Raw genomic sequence first — 18,724 nt, forward strand, 5'->3', positions numbered from 1 at the left:
TCAGCTCTCCATGATAAGCTTCTGTTTACGATTTCGTGCCATCCAAAATTCATTACGTTATTATTTTTTAGGCTAATATTTATTCACACGGTTCTGCTGGCAGCAATGCATGTACTATGTAGGTCTCGCTGGCTTTGTCACTTAGCTCGGTACTCCTCTTGTGAGCGACGTACTAGTTGCTGGCTGCCCCTGCTGTTACTCTAGCAAAGATGGATGAACAGACGGAACAGAAAAATATGGATGCTTACTGAATAGGTAGCGCTAGACTGATTCGGTAGTTTCGCTGCAAAGAAACGCTCGAAGTTCGAGCGACGCCAAAATGCTGTGCTCTGGATTGATAACGGCTACTTTCGCCTGCCTTAACGTGCACTGATATCCAAATGCACAAGCATTTACTTGGGTTTGTTCGAAATGCGACCACTGTGGTCGAGAGTCGAGTCCATATCCTCGCGTTCAGAAGTGTGACGCTGTATCTTGTCATCCACCGTCGCTAAGGCTGCGATGATGCTAGACTTAAAGTTATCGGCATGCCGTTAATTTGCAAGGTCATCGTGGTAGCCCCACTTCTTTGTTTTGGCACCAGGACAGCTACTTGCTTCTGAAGTTTATTGCAACCGTCCGACCTGATAAAGAGAGAGATTGCAACCAGGAAGTAGGGACGTTAACAATAAGTAAACATGGTTGTGGTTCTGCCTTCACTGAGGGAGAACAGGGTGCGATGAAACAGTACAGGGAGATGTGTATCAACGTCTTCTGACCAAATGCTACGATGACGTCATGCGTAGCAACCACGGTCCACCACTAATAAATAAGAAGAAAAAAAATACAACGCAGTTTGTCGCATGAGCCGAGAGCCGCCTTCAGGGCCTCGGGCGCTCGATGTCTGCGTCTAGGATGGGTTTGTCGACCAACATGACAGCACGGTAGACTGGCGCTCCTTCCGTCTCGAAGAGTAGCAGCCGGTTCTCTTCTGGATGAGGTCTGATGTACGGGGCCGGCACGTACAGCGTCACCTGCGCATGCGCGGCGTGAGACTTACGTGCGCTACTGAATCACTAGGTAGAGTGACGACTGGAACAGAGGCGACAATGCAATCGTTGCCGGGAGTGCGCACTACACGCGGCCTCCCCATTACGACGAGAGAAGTGAAATTCAAAATGTAGAACGGCACCTTGTCTTTTATACACACGCGACGGTGCCGCCGCCCCGGGAGAGCAGCAAGGAACTAAGCACACAAGCCGTTGGAAGGACGACAAAAAGAAGGCGGTGCGAACGTAGATATGGCCGGCGCGGGTCGGCTTTTTTGGCTGATCCGATCGTAGTATTCGTAGTTACCATTGTTCGTGGGACCTCTTGGAGTCCTAGGTGTTGACACGGGTAGTTCAAGGGCGCGTTACAGCTCTCGGTGCCCACCATCCGGAGTCCACAGGGATATGCACCATTCAGCTTGGACCACTTTGTGCACGTCATCAGGATCGGCCCACATTTTCGCGAACATACACGAAAAATGCACAGGAGCCTAGTCATAAACAGATTCGCTGTAATAACCAGCCTAGCAACGGATTTCAATGTTCTTGCAGCACCGTGATGTGTGGCGGCGTGCTGTCAAAATTATCATTACTACCATTACTTTAATATATCCTTACTATTATTACTGTAAAGCTAAAATCATTGCAAACCACCTCAGAAGTTGTAATGATGGTTTTCAACAGCTTCGCTGGACATCCACTTTCGCATGACCAGGATGGTGAGTCAAGTGTTTTTATATATACTGATCTAAGCGTTTAAACAGTTTGCTATCAGGAGAGGCGTAGTGGCAGTACTGTTACCATTCAATGTATCGTTGTTTTTGCTTCAGTGACCTTATGATTTCTTTACCTGCAGTGAACGATTAACATTATTGTTTACGCATACTGTATAACGAACTCCATTGGTGAAGTATATGTAGCAGAATACATATTATTTGTCTATTTGTTTGCTCTTGTTACACTGTGACAGAGTGAAAACATGTTCGAATTCCTTTACATGTTTTTGTTAACATGATTATGCATGCCATTTTGCGAATCATAATCCTGCAGTTGCACGTGTTTGAATTACCGATGCGAGTCGGGCGTTTCCTCGGGTGTTGCAAAACATATTTAGCTCAATCTTCCTCGGTTTCCTGTGGGTTCTGTGAACCGAAATAAAATGTTTTGTTTTGTAAAAACCAGTGACAGAAGAAAAATAAAGAAGTGATCGGTGGACAGACGACGGCGCGCTGCTCTTGCGCATCTAGTAGCGGCCGTTGCCGCAGACACTACGCTTGCGCGGCATTGCGCTTTTCTTCTCACGATTTCGCCATACCCTCCTCCTCCGCTTTTTGCCTGATGCTTCCACTGCACCCTCTTAATCCGGTTTCCTGCTTGCGCTATCTTCGCTCTCGCCGCTTTTTTTATCCCCAGGTGCGCTCCGCGTTCGCTCTTTCAGCGGCTGCGCTCGTTGACTCTGTTACGCCGGGAACGCCGACGCTCGGCGCAATAACGGACGCCTAGGAGCTGCGCTCTAAAATAATAAACGACACACGTTAATGTTTAGCACTAGCTACGAGTCGCTTCAGAAACTACTTCATTAAGAGCTATACTTCATTTGATGGCTAGTTATGGAAGAGCGAACAGCCTCAACCTCGATGCTTAATATTAGCAGGTGCGGTTACCTGCGGCCCCGTAGGAGGCCAGTAGCGGCCCAGGTTGAAACCATTGATGAAGGCGATGCCCTTTATCCATCCTGATGGGTCCAGGAATGTGTCGGAAGGAATCTGCCCTTCCTTCAGGGTGAACGTCCCGTGGAAGAAACCGGGAACGCTTCCGTCTCCCTTTCGTCGAACGATGCGTAGGAGTTCGGTGATGTCTCGATTCTTGTTGATGGGAACTGCCTCAGTAGTCCAGTTCTTGACTATGTCTCGGTCGAGGTATACCTCGGTGAGCCCCTGCGCGTGCAGTTCCATTTATTACACGAAGGCAACTTGCTGCAGAACAAGTTTGTGCTCGGCATCGATTTTCTACCGCGGATACAGGGACTGAGTCGTTTTAGAACTGCAGCTGCGATCATATTAAGCATGAAATGTTTTTGCCTCCCGTCGTCGGCGACCTTCAAGTGACCTTGAGCCAGAGGCCAGAGCCGTTATCCGGGCACTCAAACGAAAGCATCCGGGCATCGTTGCGAGAACAAAACGAAATCTGAGGAATACATTAGTGCGCTAACAGGAAACAAAGATTTAGAAGAAAAGTATGAAACGATAGGTCGGGCGCTGAACAAGTTCTACTCAAAACGAGATCATCCAGGCAACCAGTCAAAAGTTGAGAAAATGTGGTCTCTGGTCCCCAACCCTTTGTACAGGGCCGCATTACATACGCTAGTTACTTCCCAAACAAGTTAAAAAAAATATTGCTCTGGAGTTCGTCCTAATGTTTGTTCACAATATCACTCAAGCTGTAACTTCTAGTACGCTGAAGTTTTGTCATTTACAATAGCGACGTTTAAAAGGCAGCTACAGGGCACCATACACTTGATTGTCATCTTTTGGCGCTGAGAGAGGGTTACTTGTGCTCTTATGAACGCCAGCGGTCCGTGAGTTCCGCCATGGCCTCCGCGATTTGCGTCGCCCCGACAGATGGCGCCACGCTGCGCGGCGCCTTCTTTAGGCATTTGTTCTAGCTGGGCAGCGTCTATATGGACCATTGCGCAGTACGGCGTGATGCGGCGTGCTGCGGTGTCGTGTGGTGGGCTGTGCCGTTGCGCACATGAACTACACCCATTTTCAGATTGTGGATAGGATCATCTCCAACCAATCTTTACATTTACAACGTCCAACACATTTACAGCCTCCACATATTCCGGCAACAGATCTACACAGATGGTTCGGTAAATCTCAACAGCTCGGCTGCCGCAGTCATCATCCCGGCAATACCTGAAGAAATCAAGGTTTAGAAACTTCATGTGTTACCACCTCGACGGGTGCAGAACTTGCGGCAATCCGTGCTGCACTTGATTTCTATAATCAGGAACCACCGCAGCCATGGACAGTGATTCCAAGGCAGCCCTTCAGTGCATACAAAAACTTGGAGTACGCTTAAGCTTCGCCTTTAAGAGTGGAACGCGATAGCTTCATTGGACGCCGTTGACGCCGACACCGACACCGTATTTTTTTTTTTTTTTTACATGGGGCCCGATTGAAATTTAGATTGGCTCGGTTTTTCAACATTCCCCTCAATGTTGCCTAGAACCAAAATACAGCGAAACACCATCAGAATTGGAGGACGCTTAAGCTTCGCCTTTATGAGTGGAACGCGATAGCATTATCCCTGGCTGCTTATCAGGATTTTTCTGGTATATTCAAATTACAACCCGACGCTATCACGTCTGTACGTTGGGGTTAAGTTGTACTTTACGATTTTTCTGACGGAGTTTACTTTGAGAAATTTAATTTTTGTTCACTAACGGCTTGCGCCATGCGAAGGGCCCGCCCGGTCGGGGTAGTTCGGGATGATGTGGTTCGGCATGATTATTTCCGCCAGACGCCGATGCTTAACTCCGACACCGACGCTGACGCCGACACCGGATTTTCGGCGACTTGGGGCCCTTAACGCTTTCGCTTTAAGACCTAATACGCCACGGAACCAATGAACAGCTGGCCTCAGAAATACGAGAGATATATCATCGCAGCGATGACAAGGGACGTAACAGAATCTTTCAATGGCTTCCAGGACATGGTAACATCAGCGGGAATGACGGCGCCGACGAAGCCGCCCGATCTGTACATGAAAGTGGTCATGTGTCTTGATTCTGCTTTCGCGAACAGAACGCGTTGGGTGGGTGGCGATTGATGTGCTGTGAATGTACTTTGCCCCTGTTGGACTCGAACGCTTTCACCAAGTGTCGTCTGCGTTCGTTGCCCTACGGATGCATCTACCGTCTGGGTTACCAACACGTGAACGGACCATCCTGTAGCGTCTGTGGCTAGGCGTTGCATCTGCGAACTCATGTGTCTTCCTTGGCCAGCAGCCCCACCTGTGACATGTGGAGCAGCGATGAGACGCTCACACACATTATGTGTGTGTGCCCGCCCCATATATAGTGCAGAGAGGCAAGTGATGTGCAGAGTGCTGGACCAATTGGACAATCGCCCACTATGAGAACTAAAAGCATTTGGTCAGTGCTCCGAAACAACATCCGCTTTGAAGGCCTTACTCGCGTTATAAGGTTCCTCCGGTCCACGGGCCTTCACGATATACTTTAAGAACGCCGCCTCCTAGCGCTCCATTGTGTACGCGATTTGTTTTTCTCTTTTTCTCTCTCTTTCTCGCCCTTACAATCTGTTTCTCTTTTTATCCCTCTGCTGCTTCCCCCCGTGTAGGGTAGCCAACCGCAACCAACTCTGCTTAACCTCCCTGCCTTCCCGTGCATCCTTTCTCTCTCTTAGATTCCCAGTGCAGGGTAGCAAACCAGAATCTTTTCGGGTTAACCTCCCTGCCTTTCCCAGCCTGTTTCTCTCTGTCTTTTTAGACTCCCTTATATCCATCGAGCGCTTGGGCGGCTTACATAATTTAACTCGCGGATGCTCTTAATTAGATTTCGCTGCGCATTTGTGTTGTTAAGTGCGTAGTTACAGTTCTTTAAAAGGACGCTAAAGGGAAAAATGATTTTTTCTGTATCTGTAGCTTATCCTTCCACAATACCCAAAACACCACCCCTACCCCGAGAAGCCGCTTGGTAAGCCATAAAGAAACGAAAAACACAGAGGCGAGTGGCGACCGTACATTGAAGTTCCCGCACCAGTTCACCGTGACGTCATACATTTTGACAGCGTCTCCTCGGTCTCAGTTCATTCTTTAGTGGTAAAGATTGACTAGACTGTGTTCGAGATGAGTCCACATCTATTGAACGAACGAACGTGGCCCAAATTCGAAAAATTACTTTAGAATTCGTGACGTCACACTGAAGTGCTGACGTTGGGCTTTCCACGCGACATTACAAAAAAAAAAAAATTATTTTCAGCTTCAGTTTGTCTTCTAATGATTGACCTACTGCAGTGTAATTAACGACAGCAGAGTTTTCTAAGAATACTTTATCAGTCTAAGTTGATTTATTGTTTTGCTTTAGTGTCCCTTTAAATTATACTTTCTGTGGATTCTTTTAAAATTGTCGTTTTTGCGTGAAGGCCAATATGTTTAATGGTTTGGCATTGCGCTGAGGCCAATCTCAGAACGCTGGCGTGATGACGTATGCCATCAGCGACGTTTCAGGCGTCGATTGTGTACGGATGAAACCGAAGCAAAGCTGTTGGCCTCAGTCAGCGGGCCAAAGAAAGGATTAGATAGACTGAGCTTGGCGTTTACTGTGGTCGTCGTTCAGACAACTGTATGTACTACGGTGTAATATGCTGAGTGGGAACGCTAATTTGTGCATGCACAACGCTCATGAAAGCAGCAGAATACAAAACGCTGACCTGGACCGGGTTGACGTAAAACTATTCCAATTTGCTTTACGTTATCCCAGCCCTGACTCCGCCAGAGCCTAAACGAGTCCGGCAAAGCCGATAGACAAATCCACCGACGCCGACACCGACACCGTCACCGGAGTTTCTGCGAGACGGGGACTTAAAGCTATCGCCTTAAAATGCGCAAGTTGGATGTGGCTACTATCCGTCGGTCAAGCAAGCGAAAGTCAAAGCCGGTCCGCACCACGTAGCATGGTCAGACTGCAGCTTAATATGAGGGCGAGCACGCACTGAAACCCTGTCGTGCACAAAGCAAACGCTGCGCATACGCACTACAGTTGCATGTAGCTCAGATCTGCTACGTAGCGCAAATACCGCGGCCGCCGCGAGGTGCCGCGACGAGTCTATACTGGCGAAGAGAACTGCGGCTCGCTGAAGAATTAGAGTTAATATGACCTGCTGAAGACAACCGCGTTTGGCTTACGTTTGGCTTTACGTTTCGCTCGTCGAAGGCGCCAAAACCGGAAATAGTGGCTCCTACGTTAGCATACAAAATGAAATTTCAACGGCGTGCCACGGCGACGTGTAGAAGGCGGAACGCTGAAGGCACGCGTCCTGCTCCGCCGTAGCTTTCGCAGTGCAAGGCATTGAAGAAGGAGCGGAAGCACCGCGGAGGCCGTGTTTGATTGTCAATAACTCCGCTTCTGCTGATCGCATTGAACTATTTCTTGCGGCAAAGTATTTGTGAAATAGCATATTTTAACTTCAAATGCATTTCTCCTCTTCGATAAGAACAGGTTGACGGCCCCTTTGAACATTTCTAGCCGTGTTTCCGCGCTGAGACACTTGTACCGACAATGGCATTAGCCTCCAAGATCACCTTTAGAGATAAATACGCTGTTCTGTAGGTTTAATAGCTGATGTTGCAGCTTGCTGTACCAATTTGTGTGGTGTTTTACGACCTTTTCAATGAGAGGGCTCGTCGCCTAAACCCGGTTGTGTACAATATTTTTTTCTTAATTTACAGCTCGATAGCCTGCTTTAGCCACGTTTCCCCATTTCAGACAGCTATTAATACTCTTTCGATATGGCTAGTGCGAAAACGTCATGGTTCACAGTGAAATCAACTTTGCATGACATCCTCGTCGATAAAAAGAGCTTCACCATGTACGCACCTTCGCGTCGTGGTTCAGGACGCCATGGCACTCTCTTCCCATGTTTTCCACTAGAATGGAGAGGTTGTCTCCTTTCTTCACAGGAATCTTGTCCCATAACTTCGGCATCCCATTACTAACGAGATGATTGTAAAAGATGAACTGTTTGCCTCCGGCGCGAACGTAAGCCCGGTCGCGTAGCGTCGACAGGAAAAGGTACGCTGTACCCTCGGTGACCACGTTGACTGTAGTCCTATAAACCAGGAAGCCATAGGCGTGTCTCATTGCCTCGAACGTCAACGGGTCGACTGACTGCTTTTGTTCGAGCCACTCCTTGCTGCGGAAGTGGTCCATCACTTCTTCCAGGGAAATATGTTCGCCGAGGTAAACGGCGCCCACGTTAAGCTTGGTCTGGTTTTTGGGCATGTCCCCGCTGGGAACGTGACCGAGGTAGTTGGTCACCAGGTCCCGTATGTCGTAGTAGATGGACCTTAAGTCGCCGTCTTCGGCGACGGGTGCTCCGTAGTCGTAGCTGGTAGTGAGGGGGTAAGTATTGGATTTCGCCGACTTGAAGCCGAAGTTGGTACCACCTACAAACATGTAGAAGGTCACGGATGCGTTGTAGGTCATCATGAGCTTGAATGGGTTGATAATGGCGTCCTTCGTCTTGCTGCTGTGCGAGTAACCCCAGAAGTCCATCCAGCCAGTGTAGTACTCGATGACGACCATGGGGGCCGGCTTTGGGTTCGCGCGCTTCATGATGCCGAACACGTAGGGCACGTCGTAGTGCGACGGGATGTTACCGGCAACGAGAATGTCGCGCACCCAGTCGCAAGCGTAGTTAGAGACGAACGGGAAATCCGTGCGGTAGTAGACGACGTCCTTGCCCATGTGAGACTCCATGATGATTAGCAGCTGTTCCATGTACGCCATGTCGCACTTGGGGTAGTGGCCGTACTCATTCTCGATTTGGACGGCGAAGATTGGGCCACCGTTTCGGTACAGGTGTGGTACCAGCATAGGGAGGAGCTTCGCAAACCACCGCTCCACTGCCGCAACGAAGTTCTTGTCGCTGCTTCGATATGCCATCTTGGGGTGATCTCTGAGTAGCCAGTACGGGAATCCTCCGTTGTCCCGCTCCCCGCAAATGTACGGGCCCGGGCGAGCTATGGCCAGGAGACCTTGTTCCTTGATCTCCTTCAGGAAGGCGTCCAGATCGTAGTCGTCGATGAAGTTGTGAACACCGGGCTCCGGCTCGTGTCCGCTCCACTCGATGTAGAAGGCAACCGTGTTGAGGCCGGCCATTTTGATCTTGTATAGTCGGTCCTTCCAGTATGCTCTCGGAACTCTAAAGTAGTGCATTTCCCCCGCCACAAAGCGAAACGGCTGACCGTCTTTCACGAATATCGCGCGCGTATGGTCCACGACAAACGAATGACCCTCGGAACACTGGATCAACTGGTTGAGGAACAAGTCAGCGTAGACGCAAAGCAGGACCGCGGCACTATCTCTCGACATGCCTTTGCTCTGGCCCGGGTGGTTGGGCGATGTTTACACGTCACCTTCTCAACTAAATTACTGGGTATTAAAACTGGGCAGCCGAATTTCGCCATTGCGGGAGCTCGTCATCACTGCACAGAAATCTTGTTGAAAATTTACCTTTGCGAACTTCAGCCTTCACCGCTGAATACAGTATACGGTTACAGATATTGAAATCAGATTATGTGCAATGGCGGGCATACGTCACTGGGCATAAACATGCGCCCCGTCCACGTCTCTACCGCTATAAACCGGAATACTGAAGAACATTTACATCTTTGTGTTTCCTACGAAACTAACATTCTTCCAAGGAAACGCTGCAACGTTCGGTTGACGGAGAAAACATCTGTGGCAAGTTCGCGCAGCACGTGCTTTTATTCATGGCATCTTTCTCCTTACTTGGTCGCGTTCCTCTGCGTTTATACGCGGAAAGTATGAGGCTTCTGCTATTCATGGCATCTTGTACGATCAATTGGCATTAACGAACTTTTATTAACCGGTTCCCTTGATGACGTATTGTGCGTGCCGACCGAGCTCTCGGACACGTTCGAGTAAATGTAGCTCCTGGGTTTCCTATAGCATATTTTTACATAACAACCTGCAGTAGGCGCACCGCGCTGGCAGCATATATAAGAAGGTTAAGAAAAATAATCGCGCTAATTTACTGGCGCGCTTTATTGTCTCCGAGTTCATCGTACGACTGCATGCTTTACAAAACATCATTCGGCAGACATAATTATTGCGATAGCAATTATATGGACACTCCAAAGCGGATTTCTGCCGTCGGCGTCGTCGTCGCCGTTGCCGTGAGGTTCTGTATGACGTCAACGGCGATGAAATCGTCGCCGCGCTCCGGACGCTGTATGTGCGAGTGAAAGGGGGCGTGGGACGCGCGATTTCACGGGGAGCGAACGTACGTCGGAGAGCAAACGCGCGTTCGGTGCCGTGCTCCCTGAACGGCTGCGTCTCCTTCCTCCGTTACAATCACCATATATAGAGAGCAAACGCGACTTCCGTGGCGCGAAATGCCGTGGGGGGACGGGAGGGAGGGAGGGGAGGCGACGTTTAGCTGCGGCACCAAAGGCGTAATTATAAAAAACGATGCGAGGCAAGAAGGTAGTAAAGAGTTCCGACGCTGTTCAACGAGTGTCCTCCGAGCCACCCCCAGAGGCACCTGCAACAGTCACCGACGCCGCGCGTGTTCGGTGCAAACGCGGATAAAACGCCGACGGTCTCGACAATAGTTCTGCGCGTTGTTGGTGCTGCTGCATGTCCAAGTTTATACAGCTGATAAAACTACTATCCTTACTACGTATAGCTAGCTCTCTATTTGCTATCGCAATTGATGCTTCGCCTTTCGGGTGAAACAGCGACATTTTTGCTACAAAATGCGGTAGGTAGCCTTAAACTTTTCTTTCGTTAATTGTGGTAATTCAAAGGCGAACTTCTTTTTACCAGTAAGGTTTTTTTTCAAATATTTTTCTTTAAAATTTTATTAGCATGAAATTGTTTCATGTAATGGTCGTGAGAGGTGAAAAATTAGGTCAAATAATAGTTGAGTATACACTTCTTATTGCTTGTTATATGCGTTACAAATGCTACCTGCTATGAGAACCAGAACGTTTTTCCTTTGCTTTATTTCCTTAAAGACGTTATTGAATGGCAGTTACATTAGGGGTGGATAATAAAAGAAAATATTAGAAACAGGGTTTCACTACAAAGCTTCCTTTATTGCTTAAGTTGTTCATTTTTCTCAGCTACGAATGGTTGTTGTTAAACGAGTACACATGAAGTTAATCGTTAAACTCACGTTTTTTTTTTATTTAATACCTTCAGCGTCCCATAGGGTTATGTTTTCCTTATTTGTATTGCGATAGCAAATATAAGGACGCGCCGGGCACATCTGCACCGTTGGCGTCCACGACCACTTTTTTGCTGAGTCATCTTCACTCCGCACCCATATTTTGCAGAGTCACTTTTGCAATTCATCCTTATTTCAACGAACTCGGACCATGACTCAGCACTTAATTTTGTAATGTCATCGTCACTCTGAACCCATATCAGTCGTTTATGCAAGGCATCCTTTATTCATCCAACTCGGACCATTGCTCAGCACTTTTTTTCGGAGTCATCATCACTCTGAAACCACAATTTAGTCATTTTTGCAAGTCATCATGTTTTTTTGCAAGTCACCCTTTCTATGTTTCACCAAACTCGAACCGTGACTCGGCACTTTTTTTTTGCTGAGTCACTCTGACTTGGACCAACAAATCTCACATATATTCCTTTGCAAGTGACTCCCCCACTCCATAACACCTTGATTCACTCTTAATTCAAACTTGATTCACTCATTCACCCTATTACGGCTTGGTTCACCTTCATTTACTGTATCATCTCGGTTTTAGTTCCGTCACACTTGGTTTGCTGTATTTCTCCAAATTTATAATTTTCATCACTCTTGATTCACCCTATCACCACTTCATTCACCTTAATTCACTATTTATTCACTCTCATTTACTCTTCATATCTTAGCTCATTCTATCCCATCATTAGCGTTCGTTTGACTCCTATCACCCAACTGAACCTCTTTAATTCGCCATCAAATCACTCTTGATTCTTCCTGTATACCAATTCTTTATCATTATCATTACCATCATAACCATACTTACAACCATTACAATAATCCCATTTTTGTCATTATCATTACCATCATAACCATACTTACAGCCATTACAATAATAATTCTCGGTTCTTTGCCATTTTTCGGGTTTTCCGACCCATTTTCCGCTTTGTCATGCTAATTATCATAATTAATTTAATGACTATAATGAAGATCTATATATATTTATATTCCTCGTGTAATTACCTATCGATTCATATATTAGGAGACTTTTAGTATGGCGGAAAATGCTTGCGTTAGCGTTAGCGTGTTACGCACGCTAAATCTTTGCGGAACGCTGTTCGATAGAGTTTTTAGTACAGCGTAAGACAACGATGCGCCGCTAAGCGCAACACCATCTAGCTGCGAGTAGTCAAAGCAGCAAACTGAGCAGCTCGACTACCAAACTAGCCGTGTAGATCCACGCCAAGCCTTGAAACGAGCCTGCATGTTAAGCGCTCGGGCCGAGGGTGCCACCATGTTTGCAACGCTAAAAACTTAGCGAACGTTTAGCGTCTCCGCTATATTTGAAAAATAGCGGACGCACGCTACCCGCAAAACTGAAATAGCGTTCTGAGCATGCGCAGTCTGACCCCGCTATTTTATTGCGTTTAGCGTGGTGCCATTTCCGCAATACTAAAACTGTCTATTGACACCTAGTGGCAATATATGGAAATGGTGGAATATATATATACACGCGCCGAAATCAACCACTCCCCTCCGAGAAAGAGTGTCTACCGGTTGTGTGGGCCATCATGAAATTTCGGCCTTATCTCTACGGTCGCCTTTTCAAGGTGATGGCAGACCACCATTCCGTGTGTTGGTTAGCCAACTTATGAGACCCGTCCGGGCGAGACTGGCTCGATGGAGTATCTATCTGTCTGCAGGAATTCGATGGTATACCATCGTCTACAAATCGGGCCGCAAACACGAAGATGCGGACACTTTGTCGCGCGCTCCCGTCTAAACTTGCGATAAGGGCACGGACTAAGACGACGCATTCCTCGGGGCCCTCACCGCATCTGACCTGATCATACGGCTGCGCGAGGACGCCGAAATACGCCCTCTCATCGATCAACTAGAAGGCAAGAATGTTAAAATCCCACGACACATTTGTCGCAGTCTTTCGACCTTCTGCCTCCGAAGGGGTGTCCTCTACAAGGGGGGGGGGGGGGGGGGGGGGGAAAGGGGCAAATCCGAAGCTCTGTGCGAATCCATGTTATGCGAAGCAGTGTGCGGGGAGCTTACCAAGTTAACGAAACGACCATGCGAGCACCGAGACGTGGGCGGCTGTTTCATCACCTGCATGACACGCATGTTATGACATTCATGTCATGACTTATCATTTATGTCCGAACCTATTCCAGTGGTTTTTGAGTGTTAATCATTTTTGCGGAGTCACCGTCATTTTTGCTGAGTCATGGTCAACACTATGACTTCTACCATCATCCTTTAATGTTTCCTTCACTAAGTGCCCACGTCCGAACCAATTCCAGTGGTTTTTGAGTGTTAATATTTTTTGCTTAGTTATTGTCATTTTTGCTGAGTCATGCTCATGACTAGTAATCATGTCCAAACCCATTCTAGTTACTTACCAAGTTAACGTAATGACCATGAGAGCCCCAAGACTTAGACTGCTGTTTCATGACCTACATGACACACATGTCATGATATTCATGTCATGACCTGTCATTATGTTCGTCATATACTCTTGTACTTTTTGGTATGTGCCGATTTTGGTACCTACCTAAGTTAACGAAACGACCATGAGAGCACCGTAGGTGGCTAGATATATACTGTCAAAGTGGCAAATGGTCGCCGAGAAATGCTTCGCATTTAAAACTCGAGTGCCAGTGACAAAGAGTATCTACTAGTCGTACCTGCCGCCCTCCGTGATGACATTCTCCTAGCCTGTCTTGATGAGTCCACATCTGGACACTTGGGATTTTCACGCAGTCTTGCAAGAGTACGCCAGACTTACGTCTGGCCCAGACTTTCTACCACGGGCAAGCATTACGTGCAAAGCTGCCGTGAGTGTCAACACAGGAAATCGCCTTCTTTAAAGCCTGGGGGTTACTCCAACCCATCCCACCACCTAGCGCGCCGTTTGATCAAATCGGCATGGATCTTCTGGGACCCTTTCCCTTGTCAGCCAGCGGAAACAAGTGGATTATATTCGCCACAGACTATCTAACACGCTACGCCGAGACGAAAGCCATGCAACGTGCCACGGCCTACGAAGTTGCCAAGTTCTTTATAGATAACGTCCTCAGACATGGTGCCCCATCACATGTCATCACTGACAGAGGAACTGCCTTTACAGCCCAACTGATAGAGGACGTGTTCAAGCTGAGCTACACGCAGCATCGCAAGGCGACTTCCAATCATCCGCAAACCAACGGACTGACGGAACGGCTAAACGAAAACAATTGCTGACATGCTTTCTATATACGTAGACGTCCAGCATAAAACATGGGATCAAGTCCTGCCGTACGTTACATTCGCGTACAACACCGCCATTCAAGAAACCGCACGATTCACACCGTTCCGTCTTGTCTACGGCCGTGATGTCCAGAACAATCAAGTGACTTTTCTTCCTGTATTCGAGAAGGCTCGGTAATGAACCTTCTTCTCCACCATGAACGTCACGATGAACAGATGGCGTTTTCAGCTCAATTGTCGGCTCATTAGGATTCTAGAACTATTAGCGAGATTCGTGGCATAGCAGGGTTGTTTGCAGAGGTTGTTTGCTGCCATTATTCGGTCTGCATATTTACCGTTGAATCAGAGCAATGTGGATTTGAAAACGACGGCTCTTTAGTGAGCCTACATTTCCTATTTGGGTGTTCTTATCATAGCCTCAACTGCTCGCAGACCTGTGTGTTCGCCTTCGTTGAAGCTGCATGCGGAATTTTGTTCCGTGTAAGCGATTTAAGCGACGACGCTTTTCACTGTTCAGCCTTGCTGGTGTATACCATTTGAAAACCTCGGCGCCAGTAGCAATGTCGAATAATAAAAAAAAAAAGCTCGGTGACGTATCTGTAAGGACTGTGTATGTTTCAACATTAACGAGGGCTTTCTGCTTTGTAATTGAGCGTTTTTGTATAAACGGTAAATTTTGCTCCTTTCCAGGTAATTGCAGTCCATAAATTTGTTGAATTATGGCTCTACTTGTAAGGACGTGAAGCCTAGATTTCTTGTGTACCTGGGAGCCTTCCGCTTCCGTAAAGTAGCCTAAGCACCTTCTAAAATTGCGATTGTGCTATAACAATTGTGAGAAACTTTGTGGTTTCCTTCTTGGCTTGTTAGGGTGTCTTTCGGCGGTGAGCAAGGAATTTGAGACGCAAATTGTCGACATGCGACCGACAGATTTATTATGTCTAATAAACCCTATCACATGGGAATTTTGTACCAAAATTGAAGTCGATCATCGTTAAGCTCCTGGAGAGCAATCGTAAGATGAGCCCTTATCGAGTGTACAAAGTTCGAAATCAGGGTTGCTTGAAAGTGACGTATAGTTGCAGTCGATTTGCATTCAGTTCAATATTCATTTGCTTGAGCTCGCTCAAAAGTACCCGCCTAAGAAGTGTTTTTCGTGTTGATTCCGCGGAAAAGGAGTGAAACCAACTACAAGGTAATGTTTGAACCAGTAAGGAAGCCGGGTTTAATCAAGTGGCGTTTAATATTTTAAATTTATGCCCTGTCCGCAGGAATATTAGTCGTCAATGACGTGGCTTTTTATCCCTTCAGGCTTGCAGAGGGAAACATGCGGTGTTGATTCTAAGGAGTAAACCATATTGGGAAAATGGCAGAAAGGGCGAGTCGCATGGGGCAATGGGTCAAGCAACATCAAATAAACTTTTAAACTGCAGACACATTCTTGCAAGTGAGGTACAGGTCAAAAGCCATCATAACATCTAGTGACATTCTACGCTTATGTTTACTTTTTTATTCTTGTGAGGATGGCATTGGTTTGGAAACGTAATTGATGTGACACTGTTTAAGATTAATTTAACGATTCTATAAATAGGAGGCGTCGCACGGCACGCATCATGAACAGGTATCCTTGTAAACCGCTCGGACGCAGCTGCCCTCAACTATTACGTCATTATGATAACTCTCAGCTCTCCATCATAAGCTTCATTTTACGATTTCGTGCCATCAAAACTTCATCATGTTGTTATTTTTTGGTTAATCTTTATTCATACGCTCCGCTGACAGCAATGCATGAACTATTAGGTCTCGCTGGCTTTGCCACCGGTTCTCCTCTCGTGAGCGACGATCTGGTTGCCTGGCTGCCTCTGTTGTCACTCTCGCAAAGATGGATGAACAGACGGAAGATTGAAAGATGGATGCTTATTGACTGGGTAGCGCTAGACAGATTCGGCAGTTTATCCGATTTAGTACGTTGCAAAGAAACGCTCGACGTTGAGGCGACGCCAAAATCGAGAGCTCTGGATTGATTACTGCTACTTTCGCTTTCCTTAACGTGCACTGATATCCAAATGCACGAGAATTTTCCTGCGTTTGTTCGAAATGCGACGGCTGTGGTCGAGAATCGAGTCCATATCCTCGCGTTCAGCAGCGTGACGCTGTATCTTGTCATCCACCGTCGCTATGGCTGCGATGATGCTAGACTTAAAGTTATCGGCATGTCATTACTCCTGCTAGGTCTTCTTGGCATCCGTAGCGGTTCTTTGTTCTGGCAGGAGGACAGCTACTTGCTAATGAAGTTGAATGCAAGCATCCCATGTGATAAAGAGAGAGAGAGAGAGACCGTAATCAGGAAGTAGGGAGATTAACGATAAGTGAACATGGTTGTAGCTCTGCCTTCACTGAGGGAGAACAGGGTGCGATGAAACTAGTACAGGGAGATGTGTATGAACGTCTGCTGGCCAAATGCTACGATGACGTCCTGCGCAGCAACCACGGTCCACCACTAATAAATAAGAAAAAAAAATACAACGCAGTTTGTCGCATGAGCCCAGAGCCGCCTTCAGGGCCTCGGACGAATGATGTCTGCGTCTAGGATGGGTTTGTCAACTAACATGACAGCACGGTACACTGGCGCTCCTTCCGTCTCGAAGAGCAGCAGCTGGTTCTCTTCTGGATGAGGTCTGATGTACGGGGCCGGCACGTACAAGCGTCACCTGCGCATGCGCGGTGTGAGACTTACTTGCGCTACTGAATCACTCGGTTGTGTTAGCATGAAAAACTAGCAAACACCTCCTAAACGCGTCGCTGAATCGTGTAACAATTTTATTTAGTTCCTGTCGAGTGGCACCCATATTCTGTCACAAAAGAATGGTATGCTCAGCAAATTGGGGTGCTTGCTCTCGTTTGCAACTCTCAGCGCCGTAATGTTTAGCAGCTTAGAGCTGTATACTTTGTAAGCCATCTAGAAGGCAGCGAACGGTGCCAGAGGACATATGCCGTAATGAACCAACTAGCTCAGGAGTATGGTTTGGCCAGTTTCACCTTGAAGGACTCCACGTCTATGTCCCCTCCACTTCGGGGTTTCAAGCATTTTGGCGCACAAGCTAAATTAGTTTTCTGTCCTTTCTCTTTGCCTGAGTGTGTATTCCGAGCGTTGTACTTAGATATACTAACAAGGATCCCCACTATGTATAAGCTTGCGCGCTGTCCTGAAATTTGCAGCAAAGCTGTGTATGACTAGAATCCCGGGATTTATTCGTGGCGTAACGGCGACAGAAAACAATGGTGGGCCGATCCCGGCGGCAGTGAAGGGCTGAGCAATGACTCGTACGCCCGCAAGGCAGAGGCTACAAGTACTGAGCAAAGTGAAGCGAACAGTGCATACATTCTTTGGAAGCACGCGTACAACATACAGAACAGCATACGTTTCAATAAAGAACAAGCTCAAAGCAAGCATCCTAACCACATTATTGATGATAAGGTGCTCCTGGTAACAATGCGAAGCATGTAGCGCTCCCCGCATACGTTTCCCGGTAAAGATTACTGTTGCGCAAGCCGCAGCGGCGATGGTAGCTTACGACGTGTGGAGTGACGTCTCTAGCCTTTCGTACATATATGAAATAACCAGCCTAGCTACTGATTGCAATGTTCTTGCATCACCGCGACGGGCGGCATGCTGTCAAAATTGCCATTACCACCATTACTGTAAAATAGCATTACTATTATTACTGTAAAGCCATAAAGCATTGCACCCCCCCCCCCCCCCCCCCTTAATATTGCAGTGGTGGTTTTTGTAGTCGCTGGACATGTACTTTCGCAGGGCCGGGATGGCGAGTCAGTTTTCATTCTCTATTGATCTGAGCGTTCAAAGAGTTTGCTATCAGGAGAGTCGTAGTCGCAGTAGTGTTACCGTTCAATGTATCGTTGTTTTTCCTTCAGTGACCTTATTATTTCTTCACCTGCAATGATCGCTTTGCTACTGCCTATGATTGATTTCTAACATATTGTTTCCGCGTATTGTATTTTGAACTGCATTGGTGAAGTATATTGTAGCTGAATACATATTACTTTTCTATGTGTTTGCTCTTGTTACACTGTGACCTAGTGAAAACATGTTCGAATTCCTTTATGGGTTTTTGTAAACATCATTATGCATGCCATTTTGCGAATCATAACCCTGCAGTTGCACGTGTTTGAACTACCAAGGTGAATCTGGGGCGTTTCCGCGGGTGTTGCAAACCACCTTTAGCTCAAGCTCCCTTGGTTTCCAGTGTATTCTGGGAACCAAAATAAAATGTTTTGCTGTTGTAAAATGCTGTGACTGAAGAAAGATGAAGTCATCGGTGAACACACGACGGCGTGCTACTCTGGCACCATCTCGTATCGGTCGTCGCCACACTCACTACGATTGCGCGGCACTACTCTTTTCTTCTCACGCTTTCGCCGTACCCTTCTCCTCCG

At 47.2% G+C, this 18,724-nt stretch overlaps 1 protein-coding gene across 1 annotated transcript; it reads right to left on the reverse strand.

Annotated features, from left to right (window-relative positions):
* Positions 1-414: 414 nt before the first annotated feature.
* LOC125941344 (beta-galactosidase-1-like protein) lies at positions 415-9,147 on the reverse strand. Its single transcript, XM_049658390.1, has 3 exons — positions 7,651-9,147; positions 2,693-2,965; positions 415-1,013 (listed from the first exon to the last, which is right to left on the reverse strand). The coding sequence occupies exons 1-3, from the start codon at positions 9,145-9,147 to the stop codon at positions 861-863; spliced, it is 1,923 nt and encodes a 640-aa protein (XP_049514347.1). The 3' UTR covers positions 415-860.
* Positions 9,148-18,724: the final 9,577 nt, after the last annotated feature.

This window comes from Dermacentor silvarum, chromosome 11 (genome assembly GCF_013339745.2).
Source record: "Dermacentor silvarum isolate Dsil-2018 chromosome 11, BIME_Dsil_1.4, whole genome shotgun sequence".
Lineage (NCBI taxonomy): Eukaryota > Metazoa > Arthropoda > Arachnida > Ixodida > Ixodidae > Dermacentor > Dermacentor silvarum.

Bases quoted from the DNA above. Each gene is read 5' to 3' on its own strand.
- LOC125941344 (XM_049658390.1), bottom strand. From the start codon at position 9,147: ATGTCGAGAGATAGTGCCGCGGTCCTGCTTTGCGTCTACGCTGACTTG. The intron at 2,966-7,650 runs GTGCGTACATGG...CTGCACGCGCAG, and splicing joins TCCTGAACCACGACGCGAAG to GGGCTCACCGAGGTATACCT. The intron at 1,014-2,692 runs GTAACCGCACCT...GCGCATGCGCAG, and splicing joins GGCCTCCTACGGGGCCGCAG to GTGACGCTGTACGTGCCGGC.